The 15,743-nt window shown below is 29.0% G+C and overlaps 1 protein-coding gene across 6 annotated transcripts in view; it reads right to left on the bottom strand.

The window, feature by feature from the left end:
- LOC142326043 (leukocyte receptor cluster member 8 homolog) overlaps window positions 1-15,743 on the bottom strand; it is an 85,868-nt gene that overhangs the window by 16,167 nt on the left and 53,958 nt on the right. For 4 of the 6 annotated variants that reach the window (XM_075368137.1, XM_075368135.1, XM_075368138.1 and 1 more), the window contains 3 exons: window positions 12,180-12,378; window positions 11,544-11,751; window positions 3,563-7,681 (listed from right to left, as the gene is read on the bottom strand). In XM_075368137.1, the coding sequence (XP_075224252.1) occupies window positions 7,522-7,681; window positions 11,544-11,751; window positions 12,180-12,378 (567 nt within the window). In that variant the 3' untranslated portion in view covers window positions 3,563-7,521. Of the gene's footprint in view, window positions 1-3,562; window positions 7,682-11,543; window positions 11,752-12,179; window positions 12,379-15,743 lie in introns of those variants that run through there. The other 2 variants (XR_012756659.1, XR_012756658.1) reach the window with 1 other exon arrangement.

The raw sequence follows: 15,743 nt of genomic DNA on the forward strand, positions 1-15,743 counted from the left end.
GATTTTTTTCCATGGTAGTAACAAAGATGGAGGCATCTTCTTTTGTAAAATATTTCAGAGGTAAAGTAGTCCCTGTTCGGATACCTGGGTGGGGGACTATTCTTTTGTAAAATATTTCAGAGGTAAAGTAGTCCCCGTTCGGATACCTGGGTGGGGGACTACTAAGGAAAGGAGTCACCAGAAAATTAAAATCTACGAGTCGGAGCATTAGAAGTTTTTAAAAAAATGGTTGGTAGGTTATCTGAAAAAAAATACTTTTGGTCATGTGATTTTAGAATAATTAACACGGTTTCAAATAAAGAGCAGGCAGGAGTAGATTTCATAATCAACAAAAGATAGGGAAGAGAGTAGAGTATTTATAAAGCATAGCAACAGCAGAATCATTGTAATAAGGATAAAATCAAAATCTAAGCTGACAACGATTGTTAATGTCGATACACCAAGTGCCAATGATGAAAATTTAATAATGGTTGGAGATTGGAATGCAAGCATTGGAAAAGGCAAGGAAGGAAATATTGTGGGTGAATATCAGCTGGGCAAAAGGAATGAGAGAGGGGATTGACTTTCAGTTGCATGAAGTGGTTAAGCAAAGATTTTAGAAATCAACTTGACTGCAAAGCTTACCCAATCTACATTACCCCCAATGTAATGTAGATTGGGATTTAAAAACCTGAAGAAAAGCTGTGTCAGATGAATTGGTGGCATTTAGAGAAGCTTGAAGAAGAAGAGGTAAAGAAGATTTATGAGGACATCGCAAGAGGTCTGAATAAAAAGATAAGGTAGAAAATTTAGAAGAAGAATGGAAGAATGTTAAAAAGGAAATTTTTAAATAGCAGAAGCAAACTTAGGCGGAACAAAGAGAACTGGTAGAAAACCTTGAATAACAGAAGATATATTGCAGCTAACGAACGTAGAAAATATAAGAATGCTAGCGATGAAGAAAGTAAAAGGAAATATTGACTATTATTATAATAAACAGGAAGTGCAAATTAATGAAAGAAGAGTGGATTAAAGAAATTGTTCAGAAGTGGAAAGAGGAATGATCATTAGTATAATAGATGGAGCATACAGGAAAGTTAAGGAAAATTTTTGTGGTACATAAATTAAAATCTAATATATATTAAACAAAGATGGTACACCAATTTATAGTATGAAAGGAGTTATACGGAGGAAAAGAAAGAGAAACTGATGTTACAGAGGAAGTAGAAGATGATAAAATTGGAGAAACAATAGAGAGCATTAAAAGATTTTAACAGCAGAAAGGCTCCTGGAATAGGGCGGAATACCTGCAGAATTACTTTGCAGTGCAGGTAAGGAAGCGATCAGGTAAGTTCCATCAGACTTCAAGAAGAGCGTTATAGTCATGATACCGAAGAAAGCAGGAGCAGATAAATGTGAAGAATACAGAACAATTAATTAGCTTAACTTCTCGTGCATCAAAAATTTTAACTAGACAGAAGAATTGAGAGGAAAGTGGAAGTGTTAGAAGACCAACACGTACTTGGCATTTATAGACCTCGAAAAGGCATTTGATAATGAAGACTGGAATAAAATGTTCAGCATTAATAAAAATAGAACCAACAGTAACAGTTTGTTTTAAAGAACAATTTAGATCCGGGTACAAGGAGAAAAGATAAACAAGAACAAATGTAGTAGAAATAATAATAAAGTAAATATTAGGAAGAGTATGAAAGTAGAAGAATTTTATTACTTGGAAAGTAGAATTACTAAAGATGGATGAAGCAGGAGTGATATAAAATGACAAAAAAAAATTGTTCTCTATAAGAGAAACAAATAAATTGGCAAATTAACGTGAAATCTAATTACTCTACTAAGTAAAATATACTTATGCATACACAGTTACCATTAGCAACTTATGAAGCTTGATGAGTACATGCTAGAGTACTAATAATGTTATACATCTGCTGGGGCAGTAAAAAGCATTATAGTTCTAGTTTAAATTAATTTTTTCTTGAATTATGTTCTACATTACCTGGCAGTTTTAAACTGAATATCTTAAAGCTGTTTTGAATACAGACTAACAGTAAAAATAAGAATATTTTAAAGGTTAGACCTAATTTCATTCTATTTGTACTTGTAAGTAAAATTTTTGGTCTTTGTTAAATTTTTATTTTGCTTCACTATTTTTCTGATAGACTGAATCAGTTGAATCATTTTGTTATGTTGCAATATGTAATTGTAAATAATACATTGTATCATGAAGAAACAAAAAAGAATTTCAGGAAAAAGGAAATGTTTTTATATAAACATGAGTCTGGAACATTCTGTTTTTAAAACGCATATACAGCTTATGAAAAACTGCTGAATTTCTGTAAAGGCAAAATGAAGCTGTATATTAATTAAGGGATAAATTCTATACAGTTTTTGACATGGAATAAATTGTGAATTTGAGTTCTGTTATTCAGAGGTCCACTTTCATGGAAATTAATCTGGTAGGAAATTATTTGCATATTTACACTAGATGAAGAGCGAGTAAAAACAAGAAACTGATCAAGAGTAAAAACAAGAAACTGATCAATTAATCTTAAAAAGTTTAATTTTCAAGGATTTTTCATTCATAACAGTTTGTAATAATATGTTATAAGAAATATATTGAATACTGCTTCAGTCAATAAGTTTATTAAAAAAATTCTTACTTATTACTCGTCTTAGATACATAAATTTGAGCAGAATATACACAATAATAATATATATATATATATATCTGTGCATATAACTATAAATAAATAAATAACAGAAGTTCAATACTGGATTCTAACACTATTTTTTTTAAAACTTATTTACCATACAAAATTAAAGTATTATACATATTTCAAATTTACACATTTACATAAGTTGATACACTATTATATTACAAATAAATAAAACACAATACACTTTTAAAACTGCTACTGAATGAAATCAGGTAAATTTAGAAAATTCATTACATTTGCACAAAATAAAAATAAAAATCAATGAAAATCCTACTGTGTAATGAGAAATTAAGTATAAAAAATATAAAAATTAGACAAAAATTAGACAAACATCTTTCAGCACAATGAGCAAGGCAGTTCCTAGAATGGCCAACTGTTAACTTAGTTAATAATATATAAAACGTTGATAAAAATTAATCCTCACATATTTAAAGGCAACTACTGACTACAAAATAGTAGTATTTCAGAGATGCAACAAACATTGGAACCTTGGACCGATGAAATTGCTCAATTGATGCATATTTTACTATGTGCTTATGGATATAACTGGAGTACAAATGGGTGTGTTAAATGTATACAAATTTTAAGTACAAATATAATGCAAAAGAAGACCAAGAAAAAATTAATTATTCAGAAAGTTAATTTTTTGCAAAAAATTAACTTAGCTTAATTATTGAAAAGAAACATGAAATACATTAAGAGATTTTTCTAAGTTTTTTAATCTTAATATTTTTTAAAAAATTAGTAAAAAAATATTTAGATACTAATTAGAGAATGGCAACGGTATTTTTTACAAAATAATGAGTTTTAGTTTTAATAAATTTTCCCCAATTTGATGGATTTTGTTAAACATCTTTAAAAAGCTATTGTTAAAAATCGTTTAGGTAAAATATTTTTTTTTCCATTCATGTTTCTTTATAATGTAAATATAAAGTTCAAAAGAAATAAAACATGAATACAGAACAGATTCTGAAAATTATACAGATTTTCCTTCTTAGAAAAACCTCTACACGATTTAAACCTAACTTTAATTTTTGCTTAATAGATGGTTTCTGAAGTTGATTACATTCAGTGTTGTAGGACAATTTTTAATGTAGCAAAAATAATTCATGGAATTTAGTCTATTTTTTATGGAATTCATTAAACAATCAAGATTCTTAATTTCATTCAACTTCACTTTCTTTACCTAGAACCTAATGTATAGAATTAACAGAAGATATACTTAAGTGTAAATGAAACAACTTTTTACAACACCAATTTATTTTAAAACATTTATACACTGAATACTGAAAGAATATAAATTACTATAATCTATAATTAATCACAGGGGAGGAATCAGAATGATTAAATGGGCTAATCTGGTACAATTTGATTCATTATGAACTAAAATGGGGTTTTGTATTAGATAATATTTAATTTTTTTACACATCCAACACACAGTGGTGTTTGGACTAAAAATTAAAACATATGTTGCATCTACAGCATTAGTTGACGTTATGCCCAACATAAGATCTAGCATTCACAAAAAGAAAAAAATCAGTACATCATAATTAAATGATGGAACAGCTGTATATATACAAAAAGATTTAAAAATAAGAAAAAATAGATCATATACATAAACAATGAATGAATAAATAAAAAAATATTAATGAATTATTATTTACTGTAATTTAACAGTGTCATTAAAATTGTTATTTATTTATTTTTTAAATATACCATGTTTTCACAGCATATTTTATTTAAACAATTTTTACTGCTCCATACAATTAACTAAATACAACATATATAAATAATAAAATGTAATAATAATGAATGCATTTTTAATAATTCAAATAATAAATAATTCTTTTTTTATAATAATGAAATTCCAAATTTTTCTGTTGATGTAAACATTATATTGAGTTCACATATATAAAAATACTTTATATGTAGAAAATATAACATTTTAAATATAACGCAGCCATAGAATTCTTAATCAATAAAAAATAAACTGAATGAAAAAGTAAAGTTCTGATAGTTTAACATATCTGAAAAATGGAATATATTAAAATATATAATTTCTTATATATTACTAATTTATTTGTAAAATTTACCTAGCAGGTTGAGGAAAAGAATAAATTCTTGTAAAAAAGAGAAGATATTGATAATAATGGTAATTTCAAATCATTTTTCACAGATATACTCTACTCCCAAGATGTAATATTTACATCGCTACATGTGAAATTAACAAAGCCTCTCAGACCAAGATACCTACAATGCCGAATACTTAATGTGATTGCAAATAACTTTTTATGGTCTGAAAACAGAAAGTATTCACAAAGTTCATGAGCATGGTAATACATGAACAAATTAAAAGTTAAATGATTTCAGAAGACTGCAGTTATTAACACATAAATCATACAAAATTTTGAATTCTTATACCAAAATAATATTGTTTAGTTACAAAAAAGCTTCTAGATAAACCAAAAAATATAAAATACTTTTTCATTGAAATCCCATTTTTCAGATTATGACAGGTAGTTGCTTTAAAATGGCTGAAAAATTATACCTTCAAAGTAAACTTGCAGACTGTGCAAAGTTTTTGAAAGTAAATTTTCAAAAAAAAAAAATAATATCACATACAATTTCTTCTTACAAGTAAGAGCTGGTCATCGTGTTGTTGAGATGGTTAGAAGCAGTAGAAGGCAGTGTTGTTTTCATGACAGTACATAAATATATTTTCCATTTATTAATGGAATCACAGTAGTTAATCAAGATTACGGCATCCAATGTAAACAATGAAGAGAAGACAGCTTCACCAAAATGATGAAATGGGTTGTAAGAATGATGTCATCCTTATTTTTGAAACATTTGTTATAGCTGAAAAACTGCTGTAAAAACTCATGAAGAAACAAAAATAACAAAACAAGACCAACAAATTTAACCTTACCAAGAGATTTTTTACCTAAAAATGAAAAACCTACAAAACAAAATTCTACTAACACCAGACCCAAATAAACAATAACAACAAAAAGCAACTCTGACAGAATTAAAGTCTCTCTGATATATGCTGTATTATCACTGACAGAATTTATGACCAACCCCACGAATGTTCACTACAGCAAAAACTGTTGATAAGAGTACAGAATGATGTCTTCATAAAAACATTTGTCACAGATATTTTAAGAAAAATATTTGTATTTAACATGTTTGATGCGCTGTTGCAAACTATACATAAATTTCTTCTCATAATACACAGGTACGTATTTCATGAATATGAAGATTCTGTTAAAGATGATGGAATACTTACTATCTTTTTTTAAATTTATTTTCCTATAAACCACTATTTTTATGGTAAGAGATCATTCCTTTATAAAATGCAGATCATCTCTGTGGTATGTCATTGCAGAATATATTTTCCAGGTTTGGCAACCTGAATTAGAATTCTTCATTAATTTCAAATAAATTTATTCAGCTACACATCCATCCAATAGTCAGAAATAAGTAGGAATTTTACTTCAAATCTTATTTCCTTTTAATAAATAATTTGGTTTCCTTGTTGCTGATATACTGGCAAAAAAATATCCTCTGTATCTTTGTAGTAAAATAATTCAATTTTTCTTTGATATACCATCAAATAAATATCCACTGCCACTACTGTTTGGAACAAAAACGAATTAATTTTAAAGGAAGGATTTGTCTCATTCAGGTAAGTACTGACAGTAAGATGGAAAGGATAAGCATAATGTATGGAAATAATGAATATATTTTATATGTAGAACTGAATTCATATGTACATCAGTGAAATCTGTAATCATAATCAGATTGCTTATCATGAATGCAAGAATGAGCTGATGCATAATGAAGATGGTTTCTTTACTGTGTGAAATCATGAAAGTGTTCTCCAATCAAATTTTTTTTACCAATCAGAAGACTTTATTCCATTCTTAATGATAACTGATTAGATAATTCCAGTTTTTTCTAGCATATTTAAAATATTTTAAGTCGATCAAAAAAGTTTGGATTTTATAGCTCTGACATTTACTGCACATTATTCCATGCTCTTTGTGCAATAAATTCTTTCAACCAACTTAATCACAAATAAACTGTTACATAAATAATGCTGATAATAAATTTCTTTGAATATAAATTCTTTTCGTTTAAAACAATGTTCATTCAAAAGTACTGTTTTTATGTTATTCATCAATTACACAATGTAACAAAAAATAAATACTTATAAAATCTTCCATTAATTTTTCTTATTAGCATCCTTCAATGAGTAATGTGATTGCAGTAGTTAACAAATTTCTTCCACTCTGTAGAACATATCTTGTAATAAATAAATGTTAACTCATTTCTATTTCATTTCATAAAAAATAATATTTTTAAATGAACATCAATTAACAATAACAAATCTTCTTTCCTCTGGATAAGCACTACAAAATTTTAATTTGTAACTGCATATATTGATGGCAGATATAAATAAAATTACTGACAAATTTTCTCAACTGCTTCACATAATTCCACTCTATTCCAAAGGACTAATGTAAAACCGGTGATAATTCAATTTTCACTCAGTGTCCAAAAATGTAGCACAACTATCACCATTATATAATTAGTATAGTCCACGCAATAAAACTGATTTTAAATGAATACAAGAAACATGTATTGAATTTTCTTGTAAAATAAAAAAACTATATACAAGAACTTCACTTCAGTATAGTCCATAATAACTGACCCTGTTAAATGATGGGATTATTTTAGAAATAAAATGGAAGTGTTAAGACTGAATAGGATGGATAATAAAAACGAAATTACTAGAAATGATTCACGCGGAACTAACTGAAGGAGCACTTGCTTTACAATCAATCTTCGTCCTTTCTTCATCCACATAAATGACCCCGAATTGCGCCAAAAACTCTGTACACTCTTCTTTATCAAAAGCAAGTTCCTGACTAACGAAATCGACAGCCAAAGTAGGGCGGTAACTATATACATAACAACAGTGAGCAAAACATTAGAAAAATATAAAAACAAACAAGTATTTCAGTCATGTAATAATAAAACTCTGAAATCAAAAAATATTATCAGTTAAAACACATAAAATATAAACTACATACCATTATAATGGTAGTAGTACACATAATTCCTACAATATAAATATTCTCTCTCTAAAAATAATATATTTTATTGAAGAGAACAGAGCTTGTGTGTTTCTGCTGAAGTAGATTCTTAAACTTTCATATTACCTTGTCAGTATGTTGTAACTAAAATGAAAAGCAAGACCAGTTGATAGGGAAATGAAGCGAAGTATAAAGCCATAGTTAAGTTTGGGAGTAAATGAAATCCTCATCTTAATCGATCATGCAATTATTGCTCTTCAGTACATTATAGTTATGTACTGGTTGTTGCTGTAGAAGCAAAGGGCTAAAGGAAAAACCTAAATACTGATCAATAATCCATAAAAAAAGTCAAGCTTTGCTAAAATTATTCAATTAGCAGAAACTAAAAATGGGTTTAGTGTTTCTATTCTAATAATTTTTCTAACTGAGAAATTAAGTTTGAAAATAAGCTGGAGTAATAACATATGACCAAATAAACCATGAATTAAATAAATATTAAAATTAGAGAACTTAATATACTGAAAAGAAAGCAATTTTCTAATCAGGCAGTAAAAATTATAAAGAAGACTGTAAAAGGAATATATTTAGAGCAGGTTAGAAAATAAAAGGAAAGCTTCCTTACAGGAAGTTGGAAAACCTATGAATTATGAAACTTTTAAAAGTATTTAATGCCTTATAACAATGAAACGTGAAAAATGTCAGGAAGAATTACTTTTTTTGGCTTGGGTGACTGAAGAATGTTGAAAATCAAAATAAAATTTAAGGTAAATAAACCCAATATACATAAAATTAGCCAACTAGAAAGAAGTACATAAAACCAAACAAATGGTAGACTGGAAAAATAAGTGTGTCAAAAAAATCCTTCACAATGGAAAAGTAGAGATGTTAAATTATAAATTGTACATTTAGTTAAAAAAGAAAATAAATTACAATATTTCATTAAATAAAAATCTACTCTATTATTCAGTAAATAATTAAGGTAGTATACTATATTACACTTTTAAATATTATTATTAATTGGCAAACTAAGAATTTCTTTAAAAAAATAAATAAAATTTGAATATTTAGTTATAAAGAAAGCAGTAGAGACTAGGAATTTTTATAGTAACAATAAAAATTAATCTGCAAAAAACTTAATGATAAAATTTATGCTATTCTTTCTACAAATCCTGCTTTCCAGAGAAGATTATACATACATAACATTAATTTGAAACAATTATCACTTTCAGATAATCATACTATGTAAACAGATTAATTTTAAAACCAATCTGTTTAAAATAAACTCATTTTAGAGTACAATGAAATGACCAAGATCAAACATACTCAAGTTATGGATGTTATCAATATATCAGCATTAATATATAAACTCAACAAAAATGAATGAGAAAAAAAGTTAATAACAAGAAATTCATATCAAATACATTCACAGTGAACACAACTACCAAATACACCGACCATGAGTAAAATATACACAGAAAAAGTTTTATAACATACTATCCAACATTTTTAAAGCTTTGACTAACATCTTAAGTCACTAACATTCATTCTCCTTTTAATATTTTTTTAAAAATAGAAAATAAGAAATATGCTAGCTTATTTTTTTTATTGCTACATATAAACTAATCTGTCTACTACATTTTTTCACTTTTCTTTTACAACTGGTATTATAATCTACTTTTAAGAAAACCATCAATTTAAGTTGTTGCCTTGTCTCCACCTGTGCATGTAAATTTAGTTATGCTTTGTGAGGTAATATTTATGTTATATTTTTTAGCTTATTATTTGAGTTTATTTTTGGAAAATATATTGAATTTTGTTCTTATAAAAAATCTCTTAGAGGAAATTTATTACTATTCCTTTCAAAAGGCAAAACATGACAATCCTTTCTTACATGACAAACATGTAAGAAATCCTCTAACAAAGTACAGAATTTTTTTCTATTTATTGTTTACTCCTCAGAGTGAATTACTTAACTAGTGTTTCAATTGTAATGAGCTTTTCTTTAAATGCTTGTTTAACAAGCACATTAAGGCTTTTAAAATGAGAGCAGTTTCAAGGCAAATGAAAAATGACAATTAACATGTTTATAATAATTTAATGTTAGCACAACAAAAGGTTTGTCATAAATACTTTAACTTTTCAACTGTTTGCAATTCAAAATAACATAGTTATGACCAAATTTTTCAGATTTGAATCTGAAGGGAAAGATGTTTCATTTAAAGTAATGAATGCCAGTGCTAAACATACAATTTGCTTACTGTGTTCTATTTGTACTTTAGGTATATAAATATATTAAGATAATAATAAAGGAAATTTTACTATATTTATGCAAAATATAGATTAATAAGTTGATCTGAAAATAAAAACAAGTAACACTGAAGGGACAAAAATTCTATACATGGCCTTGGCTTGTACTGAGCAGTTTTTTTTTTACTAGGATATTAATGCTTTTCTTTCTTTCTTTTTTCATTTAGCCACCAAAACCACCGCAAGGTATTACTTGAATGAATGATATATATGAATGTATATGAAGTGGTCTTGTAGTCTCAGGTCGTCCATTTCTGAACATTAACATGGTTAATCAAAACCCAACCACTAATGAACACCGATATCCACGATCTAGTATTTAAATCCGTATAAAACATCCTTTATTAGATTTAAACCTTAGAACTCTCTATTTTGAAATCAGCTGATTTGCGATGACGAGCTCACGACTAGACTAACCCAGTGGGTTAGGATATTAATACTATAGAAATCATATTCCTAATTACAACACAACATTGCAACCAGTGTTATCTTGATTTATGGTAACTGGAACTGGTCACATGCTCCAAGTATAGGCATCTTACCATTAAAATTCTTATATTTTTTTTTAGATGTTTCAATGTTGTGAAACAAGTTGAAATTTTCCAACTTACGTAGGGCTTTTTTATACAATTAACTATGTAGTTCAAATTTTTTTTGCATTATATTTAAAAAGCCACAAGTTTTTGATCATTATGAGTCAGTAAGAAATGTCCATGTGTAGGGAAACTGCATTGTGTATTATTTAACTTCAGTAATTAAGAGGAACCAGTTTATTAAATGTTAATCTGATCAGTGGCTTTTTAATCTTGCTTTAATCCTTCATTTCTAATGATGCTATTCCTCGAGACATCCTGAGTAGTGAAAAAAATCAAAACTGAAAGGATGAAAAATACCTTGTTTCTGGAAAGTATACCCCAAAATTAAAAGAAGCAACTTATTTAATTTACCTAATAGCTTTATTTATACCTTCTATTTATTTACAAATTTGTTACCATCCTATCTTCATTTTGGTATTATCATATTTCTGATTAAACAAAGGAAAAACAGACATGAAATAACGTACAAAAATAATGCATGGTTGATTAAAATTAAATGAAATTTCATTAAAACTTAGTGGGCTTTTAAATATGTAATCAGTTAGTTATAAGGGTGGAAGAAACATAATATGAAATTTAGATAAAATGTTTAGCTAAGTTATATAAAATGTAAACTTAAAAAAAATTGTAGACATGCATTAGGTAAAAAAATAATTATTAAACAAATAGTTAGCATGTAATTAACTTATTAAAGGAAAATATAAAAAGGATACGGCCATATATATTTCTAGCAATAAATTAGAAAATGAATAAACCCCCCCTCCTTCCTCTCCTATTTACTTATATTCATGCAATTAAGAACTACCAATATCTTTAATACATACGATTTGATGATAGCTTTAAGAGCGAGTTTCCGTTCGCGAGGTAGGAACCAATCAATGAGGTATGAAGACATACGTGGTGCACATTTATACAGTTTAAACAGCCTATGATAATTAGACAACCACCATGCAGATCTTACTTTCAATGCGTGATCAACACATTCATCTTTTTTATCATCTTCAGTCAATGAAGCAAGAACAGTAGAAATATCTAAAAAAACAATAAATAATGAAGTAAAAAAATTATTAAAATAGTGGAGTAACAAGCAAAGCAAACCTTTTCACCAACCAAGAGTTATTAGAATTATTAAGTTATTAACAATATGAATCTCATACAATGATACAAAGTGTACCTCAAATATGAAATAATTCAATACAGAAAAAATTAATTCATATCACAGCACTGAAATTTAATTTTTCTTTTATGGATAATTTAAATATTACAATACAGTGAGTCATAAAAATAAAGGGAGTTTATATAATGATAATACCATTGCTTATGACAATATAACTTAGAATATAGGTTTACTATTTACAATCAACCAGCACAGGTAAATAAAAGCAAAGTAGGTCCATGTTATCATTACAGACTAGTTTTTTGATACTTGTATTATGAAAACAATAATTAATAAAACTTACCCATAAAATCTTTAGTGAAAATAAAATATAATATACGGTAGGCAGTGAATTCAAGCCTGTTTTCGCTATTGACATCACAATAAAGAGTGTGCAACTGACTCTGACACTGGTTGAATTCAGCATGATCACCCTTTTCCAGGGCTATTCTGGCATGAGTCTCATACACTTGCACTGTTAACTGGTCCCTTATACCCTGAACCTAAGAAAAAAAAAATAACATTAACATAAATGTCAAAAATAATTCTTTTGATGTTATACACATATGTCAACAATGTGTAGCTCATGACCAAACAGCTTTGCGATACATTCACTGATAATGATCTGGATCTGAGTCATGAAGAATACCTGAAGTACCTTATACAGATATAAGGTACATGAAGTACCTTGTAAGCGGGTAACTTGTTTCCAGGTCATGGTCGGCTATCTTGGTATTCATATGAACCTGGATTCAGGTTGGTTAGTATTTAGTTCGGTGCTGTCAGTGTGACCTCAGCTTTGGTATGAGACAATCCTTGTACCTGTTAATAGTTTATGAACATAATGTGTTGTCTAATATAAATCATTTCAATGCTTTTTTTTTACTATGTGGGACCGTAAGTCAAGTTTTTCACATTTATTTTCTTTATATTAACATTAATTTAAAGTTTATTAATGTTTTAGGTTTTATTTTTACAATTTCTATATATTTAAAATAGTTTGGTGATCAAAGTGACGTTAGGAACTTGATTTTTTTGGCTTTGTCAATACTGATAGTGATAATGATTAAGATCACAATCAAGATGATAAATTGGAGTTGACCTAAACCCAGTGTGGTGTAATGAAACTATGAGGGTTATTTTTTTTAAGTACTTACATAGTTATGCTATTTCTCTACATAGTCGCCACTCCGATTTAGACATTTGTCGTAGTGTAGTACTAACTTTCCAATACCCTCGTCATAGAACAGAGCCGCCTGTGTTTTCAGCCATGTTTCGACGCTGGTCTGCGCCAAAATGTTGTCCTCCTACCCAGCGTTTCATGTGAGCAAAGAGGTGAAAATCGGATGGAGCCAAGTTCGGGCTATATGGTGGGTGATCAAACACTTCCCAACGAAAACACTGCAGGAGCTTCTTTGTTACAGCTGCAGTGTGCGGCCGAGCATTGTCATGGAGAAAGATAATGCCTGATGACAACATTCCTCTCCGCTTATTCTGAATTGCCCTTTGTAGACGTTGAAGAGTCACGCAGTATGAGACTGCAGTGATGGTCGTGCCACGTTCCATGAATTCCACCAAGAGAACTCCATTCCGGTCCCAGAACACAGTCGCCATACACTTTCTGTTGGAGAAGGTTTGCTTGAACTTCTTTGGTTTACTGGGAGAATGAGAATGCACCCACTGTTTGGATTGCTCTTTTGTTTCTTCAGTTTCGAAATGGACCCATGTCTCGTCCCCTGACAATTTTGTTCAAAAAATCTTCTCCTTCATTGTGGTAGCGCTGGAGAAACGTTAGGGAGGCGTCCATTCTCATTGTTTTGTGATGGTCTACAGCATCTTGGGAACCCATCTCGCACACAGTTTGCGGTACTGAAGTCTCTCACTCACAGTGGTGTAGACAGCTGACCTTGAAATTTTAGTTAACGAATCACTCAATACAGAAATTGTGAACCGACGATTTGTGAACCGACGATTTTCTCAAATTGCCTCATTCACTTGTTCAACGAGATCATTGGTTGACACTCGCTTCTTTCTCTGACCGCCTGCATCATGAACATCTGTACGTCCTGCTTTTAAGTTCCTGCACATTGTCGCACTTTGCTGTCACTCATTTGTCTATGAATTTCAGCTGCATTACACCCCTCAGCCTGAAGAAATCGAATTACCACATGCACTTCACACTTTGCGGGAGATGCTATTGTTGTAGACGTGTTTATGTGCTAGCTGCATGTTCAGAACTAAATGAAGTGTGACATGGCGTGATTGAAGGCCATACTAGAGATGCTGCGCAACACATATGCGCAAAGGATCATCCAATTTTTGCACAGGTTTTTATTTCGTGACTGATCGGACCTTGAAAAAAAATAACCCTCGTAGTTGCTTTAACATTATTTACTGGATATCCAGTAAAATATCCTATTTTACTTATTATCCAATGTAAATATCCTATTTACTGGGAAAATAACACTATGTAATATTATATTTCTTGAAAATATTTATAACCAAATAGATATGGTTCAGAAATTGCCTCCTAAGGCCCAAAATCATGTATAGTACTGTTTAAAGAATTGACAGTAGATTAACTTAAAACATTTATTAGTTTATCATTGCATACTGAAACAATAATGAAGAATAGTTTTCAAGTTTATTGGAAAAGGCATCGCTTATTTAATTGGCAATTTACTTTTGCCAGTAAATGAATTGTGAGATTCCTTTTTATTATGACATTTCTACACTATAAAACGTAGAGATGTCACAGATCAAAATTTTATTGAGGTGTCAACCCAACATCCATGTTTTACCAAAGAGCACTGCAGTACAAAAACCGAAGATTGCGATTCAAAAAGTAATAGAAAAAGAATGTGATGCAGGTAATGTGTAAAAATAAACAAAAGAATACCATTTCCATATATAAATTAAAAATACAAACCAGTGTTATGTTCTGGAAAATGTTTCTGTCAAAACAAATAAAAGAATCAAAAGAGATGTCAGTTGGGTTGCAAGTAGTATTAATGTTTTTCTTTGTAAGTAGATTGTTTTATTACTTGAAAAAAAATTAATTATTAATATAGTGCATTAAATTACAAAAATAACATACTAACAGTTCATGCAGTGCTAATGACACAAATTCGGATCGTGGAATATCAAAATATGGGCTAAAAACATTCTACAACATAATTTTGGACATATGGCATAGATAATCATGCATAAAGGTAAGTTTTCTTAAGTTTCATGTATCCTATATTGTACTACATCATTATTGTATGGTAGATTTTAATAGCAGCAAATGTTTAAAAGTACCTATTGGAGTAATGTGGTTAGTGACAAATAGGAATTAGGTAATCAAATTTAAAAAAAAGTTCATTTCTATACTACAAAAAAAATTGCCAATTTAATTAAAGGAAATACAATATTATCTTCCTAAATAACTATAACATACCACTGCTTAAAGAAGAAACAGTGTTAAATGTCAGTATATCACATTTTAAGATTAAACTCTTATGCTGAATGTTAATGATATAATTGGTTCCTGAAAACCTATCACAAATCACATTCAGCTCACTTTGATACCCACTTGTTCTTGATAGGTATTAGCAATGACTTTCAGAATGCCTTATTACAATGATTTTATCGCGATGCATTTTGAAATACTCTACTCTCTTCCCTATCTTTTTGTTCATTACAAAACCTACTCCAGTGCACTATCAACTAGAAATGTTTTTGTGATCATATCTGAAGTCACTTACCTCAAAATCAAGAAACAATTTTACAGTGGGAATTATGATTTTTGGCAAGAAGTTAATTTTAGTTAATTTAGGTTACAACTCTCTGTACACAAATCATTATCTGACTGAATATTTTTAAGTTC

The sequence above is a fragment of the Lycorma delicatula genome, chromosome 6 (assembly GCF_047948215.1).
Source record: "Lycorma delicatula isolate Av1 chromosome 6, ASM4794821v1, whole genome shotgun sequence".
Classification (NCBI taxonomy): domain Eukaryota; kingdom Metazoa; phylum Arthropoda; class Insecta; order Hemiptera; family Fulgoridae; genus Lycorma; species Lycorma delicatula.